This window comes from Schistocerca piceifrons, chromosome X (assembly GCF_021461385.2).
Source record: "Schistocerca piceifrons isolate TAMUIC-IGC-003096 chromosome X, iqSchPice1.1, whole genome shotgun sequence".
NCBI lineage: Eukaryota > Metazoa > Arthropoda > Insecta > Orthoptera > Acrididae > Schistocerca > Schistocerca piceifrons.
Window position 1 is genome coordinate 332,294,148 of NC_060149.1, and position 18,469 is coordinate 332,312,616.

Below are 18,469 nucleotides of genomic sequence, written 5' to 3' on the forward strand. Positions count from 1 at the left end.
AATAGTAAGTAACCACTGCTTGTTATCCTGTATTAAAAAAAATTGCTTGTTAGTTCTTAGATTATAAAGGAAATTGAATTCTGTCATTATGAACTGACCTGTGTTCCCATTACTTCAAGGAAAACGTGTTCTACTCATGACTGAACTGGAGGATCCAAAAGAGGATGCATGCCATTCCAGACACATTCTTCACCTCACTCAATAGTGGAAAAATTGTTTGGGTTTCATTTGTGTCTATGCCTTGGGAGTTTTTTTAACATTTTTTTTTTAAATATTTTTTATACTTTTTGTAATAGTGATGAAATATGTTCCATGTATCACATACTTTCTAACTGCAGTTCATAGCAACCTTGTGAAAAAAATCATTGTTATATAATATAACAAGCATCCATTTGTAATGTATTTAGATATAAGGCCATTAGCTATCTCATGAGTTGTTTCACAAATTTTAATTTTTCAACAGAGTATGAAGTTAATACAAACAAGACGTGTTTTGTAATTCACATGGTATAAATTATTTAAATGTTTCAGAGTTATTTTAGTTTCATGTACTTTACCATTCTTTTTTGTATATTTTAATAAGCTGCTAGCATTCCATCCTCTGTGAAACTGTATCAAGGAAAGAAAGAAGAAGAAACAATGGATTTTAGACATATCCTTTCATCTTGGAACATGATCTTTCAGTCTGCATGTGGGACCATATGGGCACATGGCAACTGAAAGGAAAATCTTATCCTATGGCGGAAACAGATGAACTGGATTAAGACTTTCGAAAGCTTTTATTTTTTTGTAGGGGTGTTTGATATTGAAAGTGTTCTATCGAGTATTCTGAAGACTATGAGAAAGTTTTTTACAACACAAAAATACTTTAGGATTAATGGAGATCATGCACCAATAAGCAGAAGTGCTGAGTTGTCAGTAGGCACACGCAAAAGGAAGAGAACTTGTAGCTTTGCTTTTGGAGTTACCATTTGGCAACAGGAGATGGCAACAGGACACACACACACACACACACACACACACACACACACACACACACACACACACACACCTCCCTATTACCCTAAATGGTACCAGCTAGACTGACAGTCCCAATGCTGTTTTGTGGGAGGTGGACTGGTCTGTGTGGGGTTATTGTCAGGTGGGGTGGCTAGAGGGAAAGAGCAACCCTCTCCCTCTATGCACCCCACCCCACCCACTTCTGCATCTTAGTGAGTGATCTCCTTTAATCCCAAAGTATTCAAATTCTACAAAAACTTCCCTACCAAATTTTTACAGTGTGTGCAATTTAATCTCTCTCTCATAAGAGTGTCTCAAAATACAATAAATTTTGTATTTGCTAGACACTGTTGTACCTGTGGCAATTGGTCTACAACATAAGTAATGAAATTATCACTGAGATGACATGGGGCCGAAAACAGCCAGTAAAAAAAGAAAAAAAATCCTACCCTATGACGGAAATAGTTGAATTCAATTCAGATTTTTGAAAGGTTTTATTCTTTTGTAAAAGTGTTTGATATTGAAAGTGCTCTATCCAGTATTCTGAAGACTGTGAGAAACAATTTCACAACATACAAATACTATGGGATGAAAGGAGACCATTCAACAAAAAGCAGAAGCGTTGAGCTGTCAATAGACACAAACAAAAGGAAGAAATCTTCTAGCTTTTGGAGTTATCCTTTGACAGCCTAAAGGAAAATATGCACACACTCCTACACACGCCTACACTCCTAAATGGTGCCGGTTAGAGTGACAGTGCCAATGCTATTTTGCGGCAGGTGGATTGGTTGTGGTGGGCGGTAGTGTCAGGTGGGGTGGGTAGAAGGAGAGTGTGTCCCGCCTCCCTCTCCCTCTACGGAACCCACCCCACTGCATCTGCTTTTTGGTGAGTGGTCTCCTTTAATCCTAAAGTATTTAATTTCTACAAGAACTTTCCTACCAAATTTTTACAATGTGTGCAATTTAATCTCTCTTTCATAAGAATGTCTCAAAATACAATAAATTTTGTATTTGCTAGACGCTGTTGTACCTGTGGCAATTGGTCTAGAACGTAAGTAATGAAATTATCACTGAGATGACATAGGGCCGAAAACAGCCAGTAAAAAAAGAAAAAAATCCTACCCTATGACGGAAATAGTTGAATTCAATTCAGATTTTTGAAAGGTTTTATTCTTTTGTAAAAGTGTTTGATATTGAAAGTGCTCTATCCAATATTCTGGAGACTGTGAGAAACAGTTTCACAATGTACAAATACTATGGGATGAAAGGAGACCATGAAGTGTTGAGCTGTCAATAGACACACACAAAAGGAAGAAAACTTCCAGCTTTTGGAGTTATCCTTTGACAGCCTAAAGGAAAATACGCACACAAGCCTACAGTCCTAAATGGTGCCAGTTAGAGTGACAGTGCCAATGCTCTTTTGTGGCAGGTGGACTGGTTGTGTTGGGCAGTAGTGTCAGGTGGGGTGGGTAGAAGGAGAGTGTGTCCCGCCTCCCTCTCCCTCTACGGAACCCACCCCACTGCTTGTGCTTTTTGGTGAGTAGTCTCCTTTAATCCTAAAGTATTCAAATTCTACAAAAACTTTCCTACCAAATTTTTACAATGTGTGCAATTTAATCTCTTTCATAAGAGTGTCTCAAAATACAATAAATTTTGTATTTGCTAGACACTATTGTACCTGTGGCAATTGGTCTACAACATAAGTAATGAAATTATCACTGAGATGACATGGGGCCGAAAACAGCCAGTAAAAAAAGAAAAAAAATCCTACCCTATGACGGAAATACTTGAATTCAATTCAGATTTTTGAAAGGTTTTATTCTTTTGTAGAAGTCTTTGATATTGAAAGTGCTCTATCCAGTATTCTGAAGACTGTGAGAAACAATTTCACAACGTGCAAATACTATGGGATGAAAGGAGACCATTCAACAAAAAGCTGTCAATAGACACACACAAAAGGAAGAAAACTTTTAGCTTCTGGTGTTATCCTTTGACAGCCTAAAGGCACTCTTGAATGGTGCCGGTTAGAGTGACAGTGTCAGTGCTATTTTGCGGCAGGTGGACTGGTTGTGGTGGGCAGTAGTGTCAGGTGGGGTGGGTAGAAGGAGAGAGTGTCCCACCTCCCTCTCCCTCTCCCTCTACAGAACCCACTCCACTGCTTCTACTTTTTGGTGAGTGGTCTCCTTTAATCGCAAAGTATTTACATAGTTCTAATGAGATGCACTCCCACTTCCATTGCCATGCCAGTTCATGTACCTGCATCATCCCCCCACCCCCCCCTCTCAATCCCTCACTCCCCCCCCCCTTCCTCTCTCTCTCTCTCTCTCTCTCTCTCTCTCTCTCTCCAATACACTTTCTATTGTCTCCTAATTTAGTTTTAAGTGTTTTGTTTTATGCAGCGATATTGCTGCCAAAGTCATTGTACAAATATGTATTGCTTTAATTTTGTTACGTTTACATCGTTCCAGTTTTGTAATGGTGTCAGTGATTGTGAATGTACATGGAATAACTGTTCCGAATCTCTCATTACTTAGACAAAACATAAACATAACATGAGCTGTGTTGCTCTGAAAGTGATAAAAGTACAGTCTTGAACTATGTGATAGGTATGCTGGAAATTTGTGCTTCAAAACTTTGAGGAGATATTTATCCCAACATAAGCAAATCAGTAGTATTAAGTGGCAAGTACTTTCTGACACAGCCTTTTGTGTTTTCAAAGACAGTAAGTTGTGCAGAATGGCAATTTTGAAATTTCAATCCCAGAAAGTCTCTTTTTGTCAAATTATAAGTAGATAGTTACATATATGTTGTTTTGACTTGTATTCCCGCACAAAATACTTGTTGGAAGACTATTGCCTACTGCCATCTTTCTCCTTTCCATGGACAAACCATTTTCACGGCTGTTACAATAAAGCTTTAATGTAAAGCACTGTGGAGCATATATTTTAGTGTTAATGTAATTATGAAAATTTATGTAAAAATATTTTTCTGTCATTAATTTTCACAAGCCTGTATGTCCAGTGAAGTAAAGAATAAATGTTTTGTGTGGATGATATGTGACTCTTTAAAAATAGAATTACAAATAGACACCTGTGTGATTAAAGTTGGCACTGTAAAATGAAGCACACATCTACAGTAAGTATAATGTAGTTGTTTTACACACTTTTGTAAGCAAGCTGAGTTTAATTACAAATTATCTAACCCCCCTTTCCCACATTAAAACACACAAAATAATTTGCATTTAAGTTTTTCCAAGAGCAGTCATGAAACAGTTTATTTCCTCTATTAGTATAATCCATATCAAAGAGTGTGTTACAGTAAACCTAACTATAATGTAGAAATGAAGGAACAATATTAAGACACAAACATCAGCATTAAAATGGCAAAAATCAGTTAGAACGATTCTTTGGACCAAGTGTAATCAGTAATGTTCAAATAGATTTTAACTGAATTACTACTGCTGTCTAGTGTGAGTTATTAGATTTCTGAAAAAACTGTGCAAAAAGGCCATTCATGAACTACAGTGAATCCTCCATTCTGTTTTCAAACTTCCAGGCAAACTAAAACTGTATGCCAGACCGGAACTCAAACCTGAAACCATGCCTTTTGCAGACAATGGTCTTCCTGACAGAGCTATGTGGGCATCACTTAAGGCTAGCTCTGACAGGTTTACTTCCACCGTCTCTCTCCCGTACCTCCTAGTGCAGCACACATTTTTAATCATCAAGGATGTTTCAATACAATGTACACTCCACTGCAGAGTGGAACATATATCCCCTTTGTTCTAGGAGTGGTAGTCCCACAATGTATGCAGGAGTACTCCTGTGAAATTTGGAAGACAGAAGAAATGTACTGGTGGAAGTAAAGCTGTTAGGCTGGGTTGCGAGTCACACTGGACAGCTATGCTAGAGCATTGCCTGCAAAAGGCAATGTTTAGAGTGCTGGTCCAGTACACAGTTTTAGTCTGCCATGAAGTATTCATGAGCTACGGCTAACATTCAACCATTATAACACTGAAATTAAGTACAATAAACTACACCAGTTATCACAGATTCAGAAAACATAACAAACTGAACATAAAAAAACTTATGGAAAGTGTAAAACGCAAGCATATGAATATGAATACTTGATACAGCTTCTTGGTGTGTATCATCACAAATGGCACAAAGTGGGGCTCCAAAATGCACAAGCTATAATGGATGGTAACTGCTATGTTCTTGCATTGTTCACTATGTCATCAGATCATGCTGTGACCGCCATGGATCAATGATAAAGCGAGATTCACCAGAGATCACAATGTTTTGCCATTCTTGTGTCCAACTGTAATGTGCTGTCAAATGATGATGTGCATGAGTGCCAGACTTCTGTGAAAGTCAACAGATGATTGTTTTGGAAACCAGCAAATGTAGGGAAGGCTCCCATGACCCCTCTGCCACAATGCATGATAAAAATGGACCAAGTATTGGTTGACAATATTTTCCAATTATTGGAATTCTACTACATGTATAGGAAATGAGTACACAACACTTCAGATAGGTATGTCATTCGAAGACAAAATAAGTCATACCTTTTACCCATAATGTGTTCTTAATGTTTCCACTTTCATTGTGAACAGTGTGTAATTTCCTGATGAAGTTTACAAAATAGTGCCACAAGAACACCACATGGAACCTGTTTTTCGGGGTAGAATCATCAGATGTCTTGGTACAAACTGGACATGAACCACAGTCTCAGCAGCACTGAATCTGCCATAAAGTATCATTTCAAGACTTTGTTGATGGTATGGAGACAAAGGTCTAAGTAGGCCAGGTCAAAGATGGTCACAAGAAACCATTCCACATTAAGGTCGATACCTGGCACTTGCAGAATGCTGGAATCCAACAATGTCCACAAGATAACTGGAGAGCTTACAGCCACCTTTGGTGCTGTAGTTTCCCTGCAAACTGTTTATTGAAGATTTGCGGTAGATGGTTTGTACTTCAGACATCTGGCAGTGTTTGTTTCATTCGCAACAGTCCTGTTTTATTGTAGGGCTACCAAAATCGAGATTAAGCTAATGAGGGCTGGACTAATTATAGATCAGTGTTATGTCCATTTGCAAAATGATAATCAACATATAGGGAAAGTGGTTGCTAGTACCATTGTGAAAGGAGACTGGTTTGGGGGTGGTGACATACTGGTATGGAATGACATCATGCTGGGTGTGGTGTAGGCTGTTTCACATTTTTGTTGGCAGTTTGAGGAATATTGTTAACCCTCAGAGGTAAAAAGAAGAGGTTCAGCAACCAGATGTGATTCTTAGAGGTGCTATTGGTCCAGCCTTATTCTTCACAGGCAATACTGCCCCTACACATTGAGATGCTCCGGATAATGAATTTCTCACATGTGAAAGTATCCACCACATGGACTGGTCAGCAAGCTCATCCAACGTGAATCCTAAGAGCAACTACAGCTCGTAGTTAAAGGCTCCGATATAGAGCTGCACCGGAATATGCACTGAAGCACCAAAGAGTCTGTTATAGGCTTGCGTATTCAAATACAAAGATATGTAAACAGGCAGAATATTGTGTTGCGGTCAGCAAGACAACTGTGTGGTGCAATTGTTAGATTGTCTACTGCTGCTGAAATGGTAGATTATCAAGATTTAAGTGAGTGTGAACATGGTATTATAGTCTGCACACGAACAATGGGACACATCTGCGAGGTAGGGATGAAGTGGGGAATTTCCTGTACAAGCATTTCACGAGTGTACCGTGAATATCGGGAATCTGGTAAAACATCAAATCTCCGACATTGCTGCGGCTGAAGAAAGATCCTGCAAGAACAGGACCAACGATGACTGAAGAGAATACACTCCTGGAAATTGAAATAAGAACACCGTGAATTCATTGGCCCAGGAAGGGGAAACTTTATTGACACATTCCTGGGGTCAGATACATCACATGATCACACTGACAGAACCACAGGCAACAGAGCATGCACAATGTCGGCACTAGTACAGTGTATATCCACCTTTCGCAGCAATGCAGGCTGCTGTTCTCCCATGGAGACGATCGTAGAGATGCTGGATGTAGTCCTGTGGAACGGCTTGCCATGCCATTTCCACCTGGCGCCTCAGTTGGACCAGCGTTCGTGCTGGACGTGCAGACCGCGTGAGACGACGCTTCATCCAGTCCCAAACATGCTCAATGGGGGACAGATCCGGAGATCTTGCTGGCGAGGGTAGTTGACTTACACCTTCTAGAGCACCTTGGGTGGCACGGGATACATGCGGACGTGCATTGTCCTGTTGGAACAGCAAGTTCCCTTGCCGGTCTAGGAATGGTAGAACGATGGGTTCGATGACGGTTTGGATGTACCGTGCACTATTCAGTGTCCCCTTCTCGATCACCAGTGGTGTACGGCCAGTGTAGGAGATCGCTCCCCACACCATGATGCCGGGTGTTGGCCCTGTGTGCCTCGGTCATATGCAGTCCTGATTGTGGCGCTCACCTGCACGGCGCCAAACACGCATACGACCATCATTGGCACCAAGGCAGAAACGACTCTCATCGCTGAAGACGACACGTCTCCATTCGTCCCTCCATTCATGCCTGTCGCGACACCACTGGAGGCGGGCTGCACGATGTTGGGGCGTGAGCGGAAGACGGCCTAACGGTGTGCGGGACCGTAGCCCAGCTTCATGGAGACGGTTGCGAATGGTCCTCGCCGATACCCCAGGAGCAACAGTGTCCCTAATTTGCTGGGAAGTGGCGGTGCGGTCCCCTACGGCACTGCGTAGGATCCTACGGTCTTGGCGTGCATCCGTGCGTCGCTGCGGTCTGGTCCCAGGTCGACGGGCACGTGCACCTTCCGCCGACCACTGGCGACAACATCGATGTACTGTGGAGACCTCACGCCCCACGTGTTGAGCAATTCGGCGGTACGTCCACCCGGCCTCCCGCATGCCCACTATACGCCCTCGCTCAAAGTCCGTCAACTGCACATACGGTTCACGTCCACGCTGTCACGGCATGCTACCAGTGCTAACCTAACCTAACCTAACCTTAAAGACTGCGATGGAGCTCCGTATGCCACGGCAAACTGGCTGACACTGACGGCGGCGGTGCACAAATGCTGCGCAGCTAGCGCCATTCGACGGCCAACACCGCGGTTCCTGGTGTGTCCGCTGTGCCGTGCGTGTGATCATTGCTTGTACAGCCCTCTCGCAGTGTCCGGAGCAAGTATGATGGGTCTGACACACCGGTGTCAATGTGTTCTTTTTTCCATTTCCAGGAGTGTAGTTCAACGTGACAGAAGTGCAACCCTTCTGCAAATTGCTGCAGATTTCACTGTTGGCACATCAAGTGTCAGCATGTGGACCATTCAATGAAACATCATCGATATGGGCTTTTGGAGCCAAAGGCTTTCTCGTATACCCTTGATGAGTACACGACACAAAGCTCTATGCCTCGCCTGGACCTTGCAAGACTGACATTGGGCTGTTGATGGCTAGAAACATGTCGCCTGGTCGGACGAGTCTCGTTTCATTGACGTGTATGGGTATGGAGGCAACCTCATGAATCCATGGATCCTGCATGTCAGCAGGGGGCTGTTCAAGCTGGTGGATGCTCTGTAATGGTGTGGGGCACGTGCAGTTGGAGTTATATGGGACCCCTGATACGTCTAGATACGACTCTGACAGGTGACATGTACATAATCATCTTATCGGATCACCTGCATCCATTATGTCCATTGTGCATTCCGACTGACTTGGACAATTCCAGCAGGACAATGCAACACCCTACATTTCCAGAATTGCTACAGAGTGGCTCCAGGAACACTCTTCTGAGTTTAAACACTTCTGCTGGTTACCAAACTGCACATGTCTGGGAAGCCTCGTAACATGCTGTTCTAAAGAGGTCTCCATCCCCGTTGTACTCTTACAGATTTATGGAAGCTCTGCACGATTCATGGTGCCAGTTCCTCCAGCACTACTTCAGACATTAGGCAAGTCCATGCCACATCATGTTGCAGCAGCCCTGCGTGCTCTCGGGGGCTTACACGATATTAGACAAGTGTACCAATTTCTTTGGCTCTTCAGTGTATATTAAAATACATATCTCAATAATGGATTACAGAATTTAAAGACTTTTGGAGCTGTTGATATCGAGTGATGTTTTTCCGATAGCTAGTAGTTAGCCCCAATGCAGCTCTTGGAAATGCTGGCAACTCTATGTATAAGGGGTGTGGAGGTGTGGCTACTATGGAGTACAGCTCTTCTAGGTGTCCCGAAGATTCACTTAAGTCAATGTAAGGGCGTCCTCCCAGCCTCCACATGATTTTCATGTCTCATTGCTTACAACAAAAGGCAATAAACAGAGTGATCAAACCTCGGCTATCGAATCCCTTTCTGTGTATATCTTTATTACACTTTGCTGAGTCATTAACCAACTTTAATATTAATGTTTTGGTAGTGCTGAAGATAGTTTTTTTGTTTTTGGTGTTGGCAATTCTACCTGCTGTGGGAAAGTCATTGTAAATGTCTCGCTAGAGTGCACCAGAATACAGTAACATGATACCACGTACTGAGAGCTTCACAAATGATTAGAGGAAGTAAGTGCATGAAACATCTTCCATTACTTTTGCTTGCTAAAAATTTATTGCTTGTTGACAGCATTTGCAGGATAAAGTGTGTTACTCACAACTTTCTTTTTGTGAGTGTATTGTGCCTGAGTCCTTGTGAGTTTTATTTTATTGCAAATAAGTGTAGAATGCCGTGAGTCTGAAAACTGCACAGTACGTATTCAGTGTGCGATTTATTTGGCAAAAATTTGGAGCATGAGCTTAGGGTGAAAGTAAAGGAACTTTGTGCTCCAAACCCCAAAATAAACATCAATCAAGAATAAAAATAATGTACATCCAGGCAAAGGTATATACTTAACTTTAATGAAGCAAAGTACCTGTACGGTAACATACTTGAACATATTTAGTGGGACTGATGATCTCAGCAGTTTGGTCCCTTAGGAGTTCACACAGCATGTTTAGCCACTGACATGACATTTCCCAGGACTTGATCACAACAGACTTTGCAACAAAAGACACATTTTGGAGAAATTTTTAATGTTTTGCATCAATTAAACTGTATATTTTCATAATATTCAAGTAAAACTACAAAAGGTAACAAATGCAACATGTTAATTTCATAAATACTTAAATCGATGTGGAGGGGGAGGGGGAGGGTGGGGGGGCACTGCCTCTTGCAGCGAGTCACTGCACAGGATCCTTGATGTCTTGGTACATCACTATTTCATCACACAAACTCATAAACACCGCGAATTGAACACACTCAACAAACATTAAATGTCTTGTAGCTTGGAACTGAAAATGTGATAACATACACTGTACTAAATCAGTATATCAGTATATCAGTGTATCTTAAGAATAATGTGCAAACAACTATAAAAATAAGAACCCATCCATAAGATGTGCTACATGCTGATGGGGTGGATTGATGCTGATGCTAAAGTTTTTAGTGAACAACCTCTGGAATACCCATGGCATCCCAGTTGTATACAGCTTGTCAAAACATGAGGAGTTGTATTTGGGAAGAAATTTATTTCTCCAGCAACATGTAGGACCAAAATAGCTCACACTTATCTAAACCAAGAAAGCTCCAGTGAGTCAGATGGACCACTAACATCCGGCCAACTAAAAGAGCTTGACAAGAAAGTCCTCCAGAAGAATCATTATCTATCAGTAAAAATGTAAATACTATCCTATTTGTACAAAAATGTCTTTATTGTGAGAATAGAGAGAGTATATTCAACAAAGTGTCATCTTTTTATATTCATAAAGTACTATAATGTGCCACTGTGTCACTAAAATAAGTGATACAGAATAGAAATGACTGCAGCTAAACAACCTGATCAGCTGAATTCTCTGTTGTGGTGGAAAAACATAATTCTCTCTCTCTCTCTTGCCAGTGGGCAAGAGATAGCAGGAAGTGCCTGCATCAGAATGTGGAAGGTGCCTATGTCATTGCTGGAGGCACCTGCGGCAGGATGAGAGGCACCCGTGTAGGTCCACGAGGTGCCTGCATTAGGTAGAAGGTGCCTGCGTTGGTGCTGGAGGTGCCTGTGTCAGTGCAGGAGGCAATTTCATTGGTGCCTGCGGAGGTGTGGAGGCACCTAGCAGAGGTGAGAGGTGCTTATTATGATGATACAGAAAGTGTTGACAGCTGAACTGTTGTTTGTGTGTGGGTGGTCTGTCAGTGGCCACAATCTGAGTTGTGTGCTGCCACAGCAAACTGCAGTGCCAGTAGATGCTAATGTGGAAGCAAAATTCATAAAAAGAGATGAGACAAAAGACCACTGTAAAAGGGAGGCCTATGACAGAAACAATGTATGACAGTGCCGTGAGCGACATGTCTACTGCACTAGAGGGACAAGAAACAACATAAAGAAACATGGAGGGCATCAAATGTCGAACAATTCAAAGTGTTCACCAATTAACTACTTTGTTGGCCCCAAGACAGAGCCCTGAACTTGGAGCTGGAATAGGATGAAGGCGCTAGGAAATATCTCATGCGAGCAGAAAAAAACAGCAAACTACTGAAGTCAGTGTCGAAATGGGGGCTAACAGACACAAGGAAAAAAGGCATGTCCTGAAAAGGATGCCAATGAACAGAAGAGGAAAGCCAGTCCAGAAATGGATGCAAACGGATAGAACAGGGAAGATGTTCCTGAAAAAGAAGCTAACCTTCCAGAACGGGAAAAGGAGGCCATACAAAATCGTACCAGTATCTGTGCTTGATTCCCAAAATGCAGAGAAGTTGTGGCAGAGTCATCATTCAGAAGCTTGCCAAACTTGAAAAGCAATTACTTTGAGTCACAGCCATGTGTCAGATGCTTGCCAGTCTGCAGCAGTGTCATCAGATGATGGTACACTGTGATGGTACAAAGTGGTCAAAGGTGTACGAAGTAGTCGTTGATGTAGAAGCATATGAAAGCTAGACACAACACCTCTCATAGGTGAAAAAGAGACCTGTCAACAACTTGTGTTGTGCAGTGGACAACAAGAGCGAAAACAATCATGAGATGGAAAACATGAGAGTAACAGACTCGTTGCCAAATTGTGTTGTTGTGTGGGTTTGCAATGATAATTGTAATTACGTGAAATACTCAGTTACATGTCACAGAGCGACATTGTACAGAACAGATACAGACCAGTACAGACATGTTGATGCATACAGAGTGGTTGACAGGTACAGACTGACATGTACACACTGTCAGGCACAGATTGCTGGCTGGAGCCAGTGCACAGATACATAAAGAGCATTTTGCTCACCAGGTTCCGCTGGCTCTCGGCTGCATTGAGATGCTGGACCATGATCTGTAAGCCCTAGTTGGAGCCTGGAGCCAAACAGTGCACTACTCAAACTGCATGATGTGTGCCACAGTAGTAGCAATGAGGGTGTGGTAATGGACGGTTTACTACAATAGATCATGTTTGTAAAGACTGCAACAAAGTAAACACACATTATGCAATCAATGTCTCATCACAAAAATGTTCCTGCCCTTCTCACTCTCCCACAAATCAAGACACTCTCTAGTAGTAAGGACCGCCATCTGTGTTCTTATGTGTGTGTAGTTTCAGCTTGAGCTCACAGCAGTAAATATTATAGAGGAAATCAGTTTGTGCTTGGATACTACCACTCAACAACCCAGTCATATTGGCAGGAGACCTGAATTGCCGTGTGGACACCCCTTCATGGAAAATGACAGATTTCATGAACTACTTGGAAGAAGAAGGCTTTGCACTTGTCATAACAAAGCAACCCACACTTATTTCTGTCATAACGGTGCATACACAACTGACCTCGTATTTGTGAACTCCAAATTTAAACCACTAGAACAACACATCATCCTGGAAATGGAAAGGAAACACCTACCAGTGGAAACATCACTACAACTAGAGAACACGGTAAAAAAGAAGCCAAAAAATCTAACCAAGCTAAGCAGGTAGGCAGACATATCAGCACGGGGCAGTGTCGACACCAGTACAATAACAACATTGCTACAAGGAGAGAATCTCAATGAAGCAGCATCATGGATAGATGGACTCATCCTAAAGACAATTCACACAGTAGACATCGCAAAATGGAAAGCTGAACTGTGGCTCAATAAGGAATGTTATGAAGTTAGACAGAAAGCCATCAATGCCATACATATAGCCAGAAGAACTCAATCACAAGATGACTGGGACCACTATGGTAAGCTGATGAGAGAGTATAGAACCAAGATTAAGGAAGTGCAAAGGATATTCTGGGAGGGAGAGGAAAAACGTCTAATAGAATCAGCGAGACAGAGAGCGTACAATGCTCTTCGGCTAAAGCAACCAAAATTCCCAGGGAACATCCCAATGGAAGTGTAGGAAAGACATTTAAGCTCAGTCCTTCAGGTTAATGACACACGCCCGCTGGCAAGAAGCCCCACAGCGACTCCAGCCCCTATGCAAGAGATGGAATTTTTCACAGAAAAAGAAATAATCCATACAACTATTAGCATGAAGAGCAATAAAGCATGTGGCCCAGACAATATCTAAACTGAGCACCTGAAAACTATGCTCCATGTACTAGTGATTCCATTCACAGTGCACCTCAATGAGTGCCTGAAACAGGGAACTGTACCAGATCAGAGGAAACATTCAAAGGTGATAATGCTGTAAAAGGGAAAAGGTAACAAAGCTGACCCAAATGCGCACAGGGGCATTGCACTAGAGAACGCCCTATTCAAGATCTTTACAACACTACTGTGCAAGCGTCTTAGAGATACTATCGATGAGAAACCCCCCAATACACAGTTTGGTTTCAGATATGGGAGATCAACGACGAAAGCTGTACACTGCCTCCAAACTAATATAGAAATGGATTTAGCGAACCGAGGGGGAAAGCTTCATGCAATTTTCATAGACTACACCAAGGCATTCGACACAATACATACATTCTAACGAAAAAACTGGAAACCACTTTAGGTCCAAGACATTACCTGTTGCAAGTCATTAGAGGTCTTCTCACTAACAACTGGATGGAAATACATGATGGTATCGATAAGTCCAGCCTGATACAGCAAAGAGTTGGAGTGTTGCAAGGTGACCCACTGAGCCCCTTACTCTTAATCTTAGCTATGGCAGACATCATTGAAAAAATAAAATCCGACAATGTAAATCTACTCATGTATGCAGACGACATGGCATTAACCTCAGTTTCTGAGGATGATCTGCAGTAAACCTTCAACCAGTTAGTGTACTGGGTACGAAAAAAACGACCTATCCTTGAATGAAGAGAAGACGGTCTCCATGACCTTCTAACATCAGTTACCAGTTTTATGTACATAGGAGTTACCCTTCACTCACAGGCAACAGTATTCACATGCCACATAAACTAGAGAGCCAGCTCCACAACGAGAGCCATAAATGATATTGTCACGTAGAAGACATTCTCAATGGAGAGAAGTCTTCCGAAGTAAGAATGATTTCAGGTGTGCCGTAGGGGAGTGTCATAAGACCGTTGCTATTCACAATATATATAAATGACCTTGTGGATAACATCGGTAGTTCACTGAGGCTTTTTGTGGATGATGCTGTAGTATATCAAGAGGTTGTAACTATGGAAAATTGTACTGAAATGCGGGAGGATCTGCAACGAATTGACGCATGGTGCAGGGAATGGCAATTGAATCTCAATGTAGACAAGTGTAATGTGCTGTGAATACACAGAAAGAAAGATCCTTTATCATTTAGCTACAATATAGCAGGTCAGAAACTGGAAGCAGTTAATTCCATAAATTCACTGGAAGAATCCTAAGGAAATGCAATCTGAAGCAAAGGAAGTAGGTTACAGTACACTTGTTTGCCTACTGCTTGAATACTGCTCACCGGTGTGGGATCCGTACCAGATAGGGTAGATAGAAGAGATAGAGAAGATCCAACGGAGAGCAGCATGCTTCATTACAGGATCATTTAGTAATTGCGAAAGCATTACAGAGATGACAGATAAACTCCAGTAGAATACCCTGCAAGAGAGATGCTCAGTAGCTCGGTACGGGCTTCTGTTCAAGTTTCGAGAACATACCTTCACCGAGGAGTCAAGCAGTATATTGCTCCTTCCTACATATATCTCGCTGTGGTGTCACCGCCAGACACCACACTTGCTAGGTGGTAGCCTTTAAATCGGCTGCGGTCTGCTAGTATACGACGGACCCGCGTGTCGCCACTGTCAGTGATTGCAGACCGAGCGCCGCCACACGGCAGGTCTAGAGACACTTCCTAGCACTCGCCCCAGTTGTACAGCCGACTTTGCTAGAGATGGTTCACTGACAAATTACGGTCTCATTTGCCGAGACGATAGTTAGCATAGCCTTCAGCTACGTCATTTGCTACGACCTAGCAAGGCGCCATTATCATTTGCTATTTATCTTGTGATGCATGTACCGTCAGACCGATGTTCACCAATTATGAATTAAAGTTAAGTATTCCATCAGCTACGTACTTTATTAGCTACTATAAATTCCCTTAATGTTCCAGACCTCACGCCAGCCTGCGTGAGCCTAACGCATGCCTTTCGGCTACCAATCATAGTGGCTTGGCTGTCTTGCCAAGTCACAACAAATTGGCGACGAGGATGGGATTTCCGGCGACGTCGATGCACACTATTTGTGGGACGAACACAGTCACTGTTAGAGAGAGTAGCACTGGGCGGTGTGGAATTTACTACATGAATTTCCATGGGCGAAGGGTCACGAGCCCGAGTATTCTTGGTTCGATTCCGGCGCGAATCAAAGGGCCTGGAATGGTTGTGAGTGTCCGATCTGAGCTTTTTCTGGCAAACACTTTCAACATGTCCTTTTTTATTACTGAAAAAGCAAATAACTTGGCGTGATGGGCAATTCTCACGCGAATGTCTAGTAGCACACCGCGGGCATGATTTCACTGCATTTGTTTGCCGACACGGGACATGTGGATGAGAGCCAGGCGGCTTTGGCGTGGCCGGGCGCGAGGACTGTTTACTGTTCCGTGCAGCTCGCCCGGCGGGCCGATTAACGTGACACGCAGGTGGCGAAGTTTCAAAAGATTCCTGAGCAAAGTCAAGTGTGTCCCGCCGATCCAATATGTCCATCACCTGGTGAAGGGAGGGATTGACTAGTTTCAAAATCTGTTCCCGTATACGAACATCAGAAACATTCTGTGCAATTGCATCACGTACCATAGTATCTGAATAAGGGAGTCCACATTCACACTCAAAAGCACAAGATTGCAACCCACTCCCGATTAGTCTGACTGGCCGTACGTTTTGTACAAAAGAAAGTATACCTTTTTGCAACTACATTGACTGATTCTTTGAAATATGCATCTAATGCAGACAAAATTTCGTCGTAGGACAGAGTTGCCTGTCACGTCGCAGGTGATTCTGTACCACTGTCAGTTCACGTTGCACGAGACAGTCGCTCTTGTCATCAGCAGGACAATAAACTTTTTGTTGATTTGGACATCGACGGAAACGTGATACCGTTCCAGCTCGATACCGGAGCGCAGTTTCACTACTCAATCACGACACGTACAAACAGCTGGGCACACCTCCGTTGCGTGCTGCAAATGTTAAGCTAACTAGTTATTCCGGACAGGTGATCCCTGTGTTAGGACAGTGCAGCCTTCTTGCAACATACAAGGGACAAACAAAACTTGTGTCATTTTACGTACTTCGTTCTTCTGCTGCAGTGAACTTGTTTGATTTTGATTTATTTCAGTTGTTTAACTTGTCTATAGTAAATCAGGTCCTATCAGTGAACCAGACTGTGCCTTCTGGCAGTGTTTCTCGTCTATGTGAAGAATTTGCAGACATTTTTGCACCGGGCCTTGGTTGCGCTAAGAACTATAAAGCACATTTGGAACTGAAAGTCAACGCGCAACCGAAATTTTTCAGAGCGCGCAATGTTCCCCACACATTGCGTGATGAGGTCGCAAAAACGTTACATGATTTGGAATCACAAGGTGTAATTGCACATGTGCAGGCTTCCCTGTGGGCATCACCCTTAGTAATTTTGCACAAACCTTCCAGAAAATTGAGACTTTGCGTGGACTTCAAGGCAACAGTGAATCCACAATTAGTGACTGCAACTTTTCCTTTACCCCGCCCGGAAGATCTTTTTGACAAACTGTGCCCGGGTAAATATTTTTCGAAGTTGGACCTAGCAGATGCGTACTTGCAAATACCGGTGGACGAAGAATCCCAGCGCGTTTTGGTGGTTAACACGCATCTTGGTTTGTACCGATTCAAACGACTGCCATTCGGGTGTGCATCCGCCCCTGCATTGTTCCAGCAATATCTACAAACTGTTTGTGCGTCGGTCCCTACTGCAGCAAACTCTCTGGACGATATTGTGATCTCCGGAAAGACGGAAGAAGAACATTTAGCCAATCTTAGAACATTATTTCAGGTCTTGTGACAAAATGGTCTTCGCTTGCGGAAGGACAAATGTGTGTTTTTGCTCGAGATTTGCCATATCTGGGACATGTACTCAATGCCCAAGGCATACACATCAGTCCAGAGCACCTCCGTGCCATATAAGACTTGCCTTCGCCGCAGAATTTGAAGCAGCTACAGTGTGTGCTGGGAAAAATCAATTACTATCATCGCTATGTGCGCCATGCCTCTTCCATTTCAGCTCCGCTTCATCGCTTACGCCGTAAAGGTGTTCCGTTCGTCTGGACGACGGAATGCGAACGCGCCTTTCACCAGTTGAAATCGGCGTTGCTTTCCAATCCATGACTTACGCCATTCGATCCCCGGAAGCCCCTTTTGTTGATGGTGGATGCATCGGATTTCGGGATTGGTGCTGTGCTTGCGCACAAAGATGGTTCGCACGATCGCCCTATTGCCTTTGTGTCCAAATTGCTCTCGTCTGCGCAAAGAAATTATTCACAGATCGAGAAAGAAGCTTTGGCTCTCGTATTTGGTGTTACAAAGTTTCATGATTTCTTGTATGGTCGTCACTTCACCATCATCACAGACCACAAGCCTTTGACATCGGTTTTTCATCCGAACAAGCCTGTACCTCCACGTACAGCTGGCCGATGTGGCCATGCGGTTCTAGGCGCTTAAGTCTGGAACTGCGTGGCCGCTACGGTCGCAGGTTCGAATCCTGCCTCGGGCATGGATGTGTGTGATGTCCTTAGGTTAGTTAGGTTTAATTAGTTCTAAGTTCTAGGCGACTGATGACCTCAGAAGTTAAGTCGCATAGTGCTCAGAGCCGTTTGAACCATTTTTGAACCTCCACGTACATCGCAGAAATTCATTCGCTGGCCTATTTTCCTCTCGCAGTACCGCTACAATATCTTGTATCGGTCCACTGCTAAGCATGGAAACGCCGATGCATTGTCCCGTTTGCCTGTTGCTGAGGACAGAGCATTCGATTCCTCCGAAATTGCTTGC

General features: G+C 43.1%; 1 protein-coding gene across 2 annotated transcripts in view; it reads left to right on the plus strand.

Moving 5' to 3' along the window:
• The window catches only part of LOC124721807 (zinc finger protein 277), a 134,656-nt gene extending 132,082 nt beyond the window's left edge, over window positions 1-2,574 (plus strand). For both annotated transcript variants that reach the window (XM_047246928.1, XM_047246927.1), the window contains exon 9: window positions 120-2,574. In XM_047246928.1, coding sequence (XP_047102884.1) covers window positions 120-144 — 25 coding nt within the window. In that variant the 3' untranslated portion in view covers window positions 145-2,574. The remainder of the gene's footprint in view (window positions 1-119) is intronic.
• Window positions 2,575-18,469: the final 15,895 nt, after the last annotated feature.